Source organism: Ctenocephalides felis, unplaced genomic scaffold, assembly GCF_003426905.1.
Source record: "Ctenocephalides felis isolate EL2017-DRISC unplaced genomic scaffold, ASM342690v1 CF-g0.4_SCAFFOLD_01617, whole genome shotgun sequence".
Classification (NCBI taxonomy): Eukaryota; Metazoa; Arthropoda; class Insecta; order Siphonaptera; family Pulicidae; genus Ctenocephalides; species Ctenocephalides felis.
In genome coordinates, this window is record NW_020537771.1 from 1 (window position 1) to 9,207 (window position 9,207).

At 37.4% G+C, this 9,207-nt stretch overlaps 2 protein-coding genes across 2 annotated transcripts; both read left to right on the forward strand.

Annotated features, from left to right (window-relative positions):
• Window positions 1-3,681: 3,681 nt before the first annotated feature.
• LOC113374184 lies at window positions 3,682-5,478 on the forward strand. Its single transcript, XM_026614372.1, has one exon. It carries the CDS (start codon window positions 3,682-3,684, stop codon window positions 5,476-5,478), a length of 1,797 nt encoding a protein of 598 aa, XP_026470157.1.
• Window positions 5,479-5,497: 19 nt separating this feature from the next.
• On the forward strand, window positions 5,498-7,945 carry LOC113374186. Its single transcript, XM_026614373.1, has one exon. The coding sequence runs from the start codon at window positions 5,498-5,500 to the stop codon at window positions 7,943-7,945; it is 2,448 nt and encodes an 815-aa protein (XP_026470158.1).
• Window positions 7,946-9,207: the final 1,262 nt, after the last annotated feature.

The following is a 9,207-nucleotide window of genomic DNA, read 5'->3' on the forward strand; positions in this document are numbered from 1 at the left end:
ACTGTAGACTCTCACTAATCCGACACTTGATAGACCGACACCTCCAGTAATCGACACATTTCGCGATCGAGTTTTTGGAGATTTTTAGAAATTATAACATTATTTTCAATATCATATGTCAAAAATGCAATGCGTCACAGAAAGAAAAATCATGTTTTTCACAGCTTATAGATTTGTTTTAAATACTCAGACTCTCAAGTACTTTCCCACAAAATTTTTATTTGGTATACGAATTTAGTTACTTAAGGGGGTATTATGCTTATTAAATTCCCGTAGGGTAAGTTATTGTAATCGTGCAAAAATCGAAATTAAAATTTCTTGCATTTCTCGACGTTTTGAAGGTTTCTGAATATTTTGGCATACCTTAATCAGAAAAAATGGATGTGTGTGTATGTATGTACGAGGTCTGTTCAAAAAGTACCCGGAATTTTCGTTTTTTCAAAAAAATATTTATTTATTCGTCTACATTAATGTGGTCCCCTTCAAAGTAGTCCCCCCCAGATATAATACACTTATGCCAGCGTTTTTTCCAATTTTCGAAGCACCCTTGATATTCACTTTTTGATATGTCCTTGAGCACTCTCAGCGATTCGGCCTTTATTTCTTGAATCGAGGAAAACCGCCGTCCTTTCATGGGTCTCTTCAACTTTGGGATAGGAAAAAGTCACACGGAGCCATATCTGGTGAATATGGAGGTTGGGGCATGACTACGGTATTGTTTTTGGCCAAAAAATACGAACAAGCAACGACGAGTGAGCAGGTGCGTTATCGTGGTGCAACAGCCATGAATTGTTTTTCCATAAATCGGAGCGTTTTTTCGGATTGCTTCACGCAAACGTCGCATCACTTCAAGGTAATACTCCTTATTAACCGTACGACCTTGTGGTAAGAACTCTTGATGCACTATGCCGTTATAATCAAAGAAAACAGTAAGCAAAACCTTGACATTCGATCGAACTTGACGTGCTTTTTTCGGTCTTGGCTCACCTGGCTCTTCCATTGGGACGATTGGGCTTTGGTTTCGACATCATAACCGTACACCCATGTTTCATCACCAGTTATGACCCTTTCAAGCAAACTTGGATCGTTGTTGACGTCATTTAACAGCTCTTGAGCGATGTTCATGCGATTGCTTTTTTGGTCAAAATTTAGCAGTTTTGGAATGAATTTTGCTGCCACTCGTTTCATGCCCAAAACATTTGAAAAAATGTTATGACATGAGCCAATTGATATGCCAACTTCATCAGCAAGTCTCTAATTGTGATTCGGCGATCATTCATAACCATTTTTTCCACTTCTTTCACATTTTCATCGTTTGTTGACGTGCTGGGTCGACCGGAGCGTTCGTCATCTTCAACGTCTTCGCGGCCATCTTGGAAACGCTTATACCACTCGTAAACACTTGTTTTTTTCATAGCAGACTCACCATAGGCTTTTTGTAACATTTCACACACTTTGTTACACTTTATTTCATTTTTTACGCAAAATTTAATACAAATTCTTTGACTTTTCAATTCTTCCATTGTAAAAATCGCCGAGCTCAGAAAAACACGTCGAACCTTAGCGACTACCACAGACAAAGTAAACAGTGAATATAGCTGAAAATTTCATCATACTTTAGGGGCATGTATACCAACACAATAAAAAAAAAATTTGACAATCAGGCACTCCAGACCCGCGAAATTTAAAAATTCCGGGTACTTTTTGAACACACCTCGTATATATTTACAATTTTTCGTTCACATTTTCGAGCGCACAGATTAACCGATTTGAATGGTTCAAAAAACATTCGATTCCTATTGATAGGGAGATGTGCTGATTAGTTTTTGGCAAAGGCAGGACCAGCAGTTACGTAGATAAAGAGCAAAGAGTGCAGTAAATAAAAATCGAGTTTTTGAGAGAACGGAGCATCTGATTTAAATGATGTAACAAACATTTAGTTAGTAATGATTGGGAGAAGTGGTTATTAGTTTTTGGCAAAGGCAGGCCCAACCAATTTGAAGATACAAGGCTAAATGTGCAAAAATGGCAGTTTTTGAGAGAACCAAGCGTCCGATTTAAATGATTTAAGGAACTTTCTGCTTGTTATAACAAAATAATTGATTTTGGAATAAGAAATTTTGTTTCAAATTTTTTTTTCATTTTTGTTTTCACTTTTTTTTGTATATCGAAAATAATTCATTTTTATTTTTAATTCTGGCTAAAGTTCTAATATATTTTAAACAAATAATTTCAACTTTGCAATTCAGTTTATATAATTCTTATAAATATTAGACAATGTTACAATGTTTATAATAATCTATTTGAAAACATTCAATATTCCTCGAACATTCCGTTACGGTTCGGAAAGTTCCAGCAATTTGCCCTAAGGCACAATACCATACACCCCACTAGTTTATTATGCGTATTGTAGTCTAGAGACATGGGTTTCGTGTAATTTTTTAAAAGCAAACGATATTTCTACTATCAATTTTTTTCATAATAGTTCATACTAAAGAAAAGTCTATAAATAGGATTCTGTAAAAAAAATCAAGTAAATTGGTTCAGTAGAAGTTGAAAAATGGAAAAATTTTGAGAAAAACGTGTTTAAAATGTTTCTGAGAAAGCAAACAGAGAAAGATTATCGTGGTCAAACACGTGGTGAAGCAAAATATCTGCGAAAGTGCGAAAATAATTTAAATTTAAAAAAAATTCTTTTATACACATATTTTTGAATTGTTAAACTTTGAAAATGTCAAAAAATAATATTTTTCTTGAACTTTTTAGATTTTTAGATAGTGGATAAAATTGTCATTCAAATTTATAATTTAAGTTTCGCGCGCTCGTTGTGAACTGTCAACAACGAGCGTTATGGCTGATAGGTTGGTAGCATATACTACGCGCCACCTTCAGCTTTGTATATGCCGATGTGCAAGTTGTATAATAAATGTATATTCTCTTCTTCAAGAACTTTCGAAGCATAAACATCTAAATAAATATACCTTAAAAATATACATCCAGCATTTCTTTATTCCATAAATGGTCCTTCGAGCCGGATAAGTACTAGTGCAAAGAATAGTTTTGCAATTATTGAACGCTGAGAGGTATTTAAAGCCTGTAAAAACAGTGCGGTGTTTTATTTTGGTTATAATTTTGTTTATGCATGCGGCACATGAATGGTTCTGTGTCGTTCAATAATCAAAGAGAAGAAGGAGCATCTTAATCACTTGGGGCTAGCTTTCGGACGCTGTAATCTACAATTTTCGAAGATTTGGATGAACCTAATTTGAGGTTAGGATACAGGTCGCTGCCCAAGGATTGTTCTATTTGCCGGTTCCATGTCCACGTGAAACTCAGCACCCCCCAAGCAGTTTTTTGGCCTTGTTGGTGAGGATATTGCTGTTTAACTTCGACTATCACGTGGAGAGGAGAAGGAAATTGGTCGTGTATAACCTATACACGAGTCGTGAGTGTTACTTTGACATCTATAAGTGTACATATGTACAAAGAACATTTTATTAACAATAAGTGTTTATAATTCAAAATTTATTTGTTTTCTTGTTACATTTAGTTATTTTAGTTATTTGTTGTTACTTACTTATAGATATTGTTTAATTGTACCTCATTGTTATAGAGTACCTTATTTCAAAAGTCTCTTTATATTTGCCTTGATTAGTTGGTTACTTGATATTTGCAATCATAATGGCAGACTTAGCTTCATTAGAGAGTACGCATAGGATGATTAAAGCATCATTTGACGCAATTCATAAATATATCAGTAGCTTTAGTGAGGGCGGTAACATTAAAACGTTATCAGTACGTAAACAAAAATTAGTCGAGAGAAGTCACGATTGGGACGAAAATTATGTACAGTTGGAAGCAATCAGTCCAGGTACGCATACTGCTGAATACCTTAAGTACTCAGAGCTTTATTTTGATATGATGTCGGAAATAGAAACAATAATTGACCGACATCAGAAACCTATTGCGAAAGGTGCTCACGCTTCAATAGATGTGAAATTGCCCGATATCATATTACCTAAATTCAATGGGGAATATAATGAATGGACAGCCTTTATAGATATTTTCAATAGTTTAATTCATAATAATTCTAAATTAGCACCTGTACAAAAATTGCACTATTTAAGAGGTGCACTCACAAATTCAGCTTCCAACTTAATCTCCACAATCAGTATTTCTAATGAGAACTATGATATAGCTTATGACCTCATAGTTAAAACATATAACAATAAATTTTTGATTATTAATTCGCACTTGCAGAGTATAGAGAATATTCCAGCTATTAATAAAGGAAGTTTTGAAAATCTGAGGGCCCTTTTAAATAGTGCAAGACAACAGATACAGTCATTAAAGGTCCTATATGAACCTGCCGAGCATTGGGATGTAATTTTGCTGTTCATGCTGAGTAGGAAACTTGATACTGGTACGAAGGTTGCCTGGAATCTGTCTAGAACGTCAGGGCAGTTACCATCCTTAGTGGAATTTTTTACTTTTTTGGAACTTCGGGTAACTGCTTTGGAACATTCGTGTAGTTCAGACAGCAAACCAGCGTCAACAAAGAGTGTTCATACCATTGTCAAGAGGCCTACACAGTCATGTATTCTTTGTAAAGGGGAGGATCATGCCTTATATAAGTGTTCCAATTTTAAATCATTAGATACAGAAGCTAGAAAGAGCTTCATTAGTAAACATGGGATATGTATTCGTTGTTTGGCATCTCGACATAGTGTGGCTAAGTGCAGATTCAAATACACCTGTGGAAAATGCAAAGCCTCTCACAATACCTTGCTACATGAGGATCCTGAGCCTGTGCCCAGCACTTCTCAAAGTAGCACGGTTTGTATGGCTAGCAACACAGGCGTACAAACCTTGTTATCAACTGTTTCGCTTATTGTCATTGACGCGGAGGGAGCACAACATACGGTGAGAGCACTTTTAGACAGTGGGTCTCAGATAAATCTAATAACTAATTCTCTTTTGGCGAAATTGAAATGTCCCATTAACTCAGAGGTACATAGACTGAGCGTTTTGCAAGGTCAAAGCTTTTTGTGCAATAAGGCAGTAAAGTTGACTGTCAAATCTAGGCTAGGTGCGTTCTCTAGAAACATTAATTGTGTAGTTGTGGATAGAATTACGCATTCATTGCCATCTGTATTTATAGATTATGAAGGCTGGAAGATTCCTGACAATGTCTCGTTGGCAGATCCGTCTTTTAATGTGCCTGGCAGCGTGGATATGCTGATAGGAGTAGAATTATATTTTGATGTTTTGCAGCAAGGATGTATTAGGCTAGGGAATCATCTTCCTATTTTAAGGAAAAGCTCTTTCGGATGGTTGATTTCTGGTGTCTTTAAGGCAGAACTTCAAGGTAATGTACACGTTGGTCTTATTTCTAATGAGGATCTTCACAATAGTTTGACGAAGTTTTGGCAGTTGGAAGAAATTTCTTCAAAACAATGCTATGACGGGTTCAGATAAGCTATGTGAAGATCATTTTATGGCCAATGTTGCACGCCTTGAAAATGGCCAATTTGAGGTAGCCTTGCCGTTTGTGGAAGACCAGGTTGAAAGGCTTGGATCATCATTTGTTACTGCAAAACATAGATTCTTGAATTTAGAGAGGCGGTTTGCTAGGGATGTCAGCTTGTTTGAAGCATACTCCAAATTTGTAAGAGAGTATATTGATTTAGGTCATGCTGAACAAATTGTGTTAACTCCGGAGGAAGCTGTCAGGAATGATTATTATTTTTTGCCTCACCATCCAGTGGTAAAAGATGGAAATTTCAGTAAGATACGAGTTGTGTTTGATGCTTCAGCAAAGTCATCTTCAGGTATCTCGCTGAATAATATCTTACACACTGGACCAAAATTACAACAAGACCTTTTTTCCATTTTAGTTAGGTTTCGGTGCCAGCAGTTTGTTTTTGTGGCGGACATTGTCAAAATGTACCGTCAGATTAAGGTTCGAAACGAGGATCAAAGGTATCAGTTAATAATATGGAGAGATAATCCCCAAGAGATTTTGAAATTTTTTAGGCTCACAACTGTGACATATGGCACGGCATGCGCTCCTTACTTGGCTATGCGGTGTTTGAAGATGCTTGCTCAAAGCAATTTGACAACATATTCAAGGGCTGCACAAGTTTTAGATAGGGATTGTTATGTCGATGACATTATCACAGGAGCGAACACTTCGGACGATCTTGTTAGGATACAAGGGGAGATTGTCAGGTTATTAGGTGAAGGTGGTTTCTCGTTGCACAAGTGGTCGAGCAATTGCAGAGAGGTGCTGCAAGCAATTCCTGAAAAGAATAGAAGCTCAGCTGTAGCCTTGTTTTCAGAAGGAGATACAGTCAAAACCCTTGGCCTCGCATGGAATCCTTCACAGGATTGTTTTAAGATCTCACAAATTAAGGTTTCGGTTGCGGAGGCCCAGCAGGTTGTTGATACCAAGCGGTCTGTGCTATCAACTATAGCGCAGATCTATGATCCAATTGGGCTCGTATCTCCTGTTACTGTTACAGCTAAGTTAGTTATGCAGGAGTTGTGGAGGCATAATCTGGATTGGGATGAAGCATTGTCGCGAGAACTGCAAGTTAGGTGGGATTTATTTAAAAATCATTTGTCGGATCTTGATAACCTGACTATTCCACGTTGTGTGTTCCATTCGGTTCCTGTGGATATACAATGCCATGGGTTTTCAGATGCATCGTTGCTTGCATATGGGGCGTGTATATATCTTCGAGCAACATATGCAGATGGAACGGTGTCATCTCATTTACTGTGCTCTAAATCAAAAGTAGCACCATTGAAAAATGTCACACTGCCAAGGTTGGAGTTATCTGCGGCTTTGTTATTAGCAAAGCTTTATAAGCAGATAACAACAATATCGGACATTAAAATCTCTGAGACCTTCTTGTGGTGTGACTCAACTATTGTTCTTGCCTGGTTGAAGACGGATCCTTCCCTATTGAAAATGTTCGTGAGCAATAGGGTTGCGGAAATTTTAGATCACACGCCAGGCACAGTGTGGCGACATGTCTGCAGCAAAGATAATGCGGCCGATATAGTATCCAGAGGTGTAAAAACACCGTCAGAATTAATTGGGTATAATCTCTGGTGGCATGGGCCAGCTTGGTTGTTGCAGGATCCCACTAATTGGCCTCAGAGGTTTGTTGAGACTGGCACAGAAGCAATTCCAGAGCGACGAGTATTAACAGCAACGACTGTTACTGCTTATAATGAGCATTTGAAGTTAGTGTTAGAAAAATGTTCTACCTTCAATAAAGCAGTAAGAGTGGTTGCTTATTGGATTCGGTGGCCAGAAATGTGTCGTCCAGATAGGGGCTCCAGGCGTTTAGGGTCATTGTTAGTTGACGAGATAGAGAGGGCCTCTAGGCGCATTGTTTATTTAGCACAAAGAGAGGTTTTTGGCAATTTGGCTGATCAGTTAAGTTCTGGTAACCAACTTGACACCAACTTCAGCAAGCTGAAGTCATTAAATCCTTTTGTGGATGCCGAAGGCTTGCTTAGAGTAGGTGGAAGGTTGGAAAACGCAGACGTAAGTTACGACCAGAAACATCCCATTATATTGCCGAAAAACCATTTAGTGACTGACCTTCTAACTCGCTCGGAACATGAGAGGTTATTGCATGCTGGCACACAAACAACATTGGCAAACATAAGACTTAGGTATTGGCCTATTGACGGACGAAACACAGTAAAACGGATTATTCATAAGTGTGTGAAATGCGCTAGATTCAGAGCAGCCAGTACTGAACAATTAATGGGAAGCTTGCCTAAGGATAGGGTCACTGCCTATCGACCTTTTCAGGTGGTAGGGGTTGATTTTGCAGGTCCAATTGAATTAAGATCCAGTAGCGCATTAAAGCATATATTTGTTTGTTCGTCTGTATGGCCACTAAAGCAATTCATATTGAATTAGTGACAAGTCTTTCCACAGAAGCCTTCATGTCAGCTTTGCGACGCTTTATTGCACGGCGCGGTTGTTGCTCCGTGATCCATAGTGACAATGGGAGAAACTTTGTTGGTGCCAAAAATGAGTTACGGCAATTAGCCACATTATTTCAATCTGAGATGTCCAAACAAGAAATCATTTCGTCGTCTGCTCGGTTGGGGATAACGTGGCAATTCATACCCTCTCATGCACCCCACTTTGGAGGTTTATGGGAGGGATCTATAAAAGTGATGAAGCATCACATTCGTAGGGTTATCGGGTCGCACTGTCTCACGTTCGAAGAGTACATGACAGTATTGTTACAGATCGAAGCTGTACTTAATTCGAGACCACTTCTTACCCTCACAGATGATAGCTCTGATATATCTTATATTAGCCCCGGTCACTTTTTAATTGGTAACGCCCTAACATCTTTTCCAGAACCATATAACGATATTGCAAATGTCAAGGCAACTAAATTATTCAAACAAATAGCAGAGATGAAAGATAAGTTCTGGTCTTTATGGTCGAAACAGTATTTGTCAGACCTACAAAAAAGACAAAAGTGGTCAAAAGAACGGCCAAATATTGAATTAGATACAATAGTTCTATTGAAAGAGGACAATGCGCCTCCATTACATTGGCCTATTGGCCGTATAATAGGTACAAGTCCTGGACTTGACGGCAAGGTTAGAGTAGTTCAAGTTAAGACTAGTAGTGGTGTTTATACCCGCTCAATTACTAAAATCGTCCCTCTACCTTGTCATTAGCCTATACATTTTATCTGTTATGTTTTAGTATTTCTTATCAACATTTATTATTAAAGTTATCCAATTATTGTTAAAATATAATAAATAATTAAAATATGTTATCAATTTTATATAAATGTTTTACCTAGAAATAATATTAAGTTAGGGATATGTTATTGTTATAGACTGAGACACAACTATTTGTATTAAGATCAACTAATCATCATGCATTTATTATATCATTATACAGTCCACTATTCATATTCAAGTTTTGTTTTGTTAGCGTTAAGATGATTGTTTTTAATTAGTTTAGATATAAGATCTTAAGAAATAATCTTTTGTAAATATTTATCATTGTTGTATTTTGTTTTATATTTTGTGATGCTTTCGCATCGCGCGGGAGCATGGATAAAATTGTCATTCAAATTTATAATTTAAGTTTCGCGCGCTCGTTGTGAACTGTCAACAACGAGCGTTATGGCTGATAGGTTGGTAGCATAT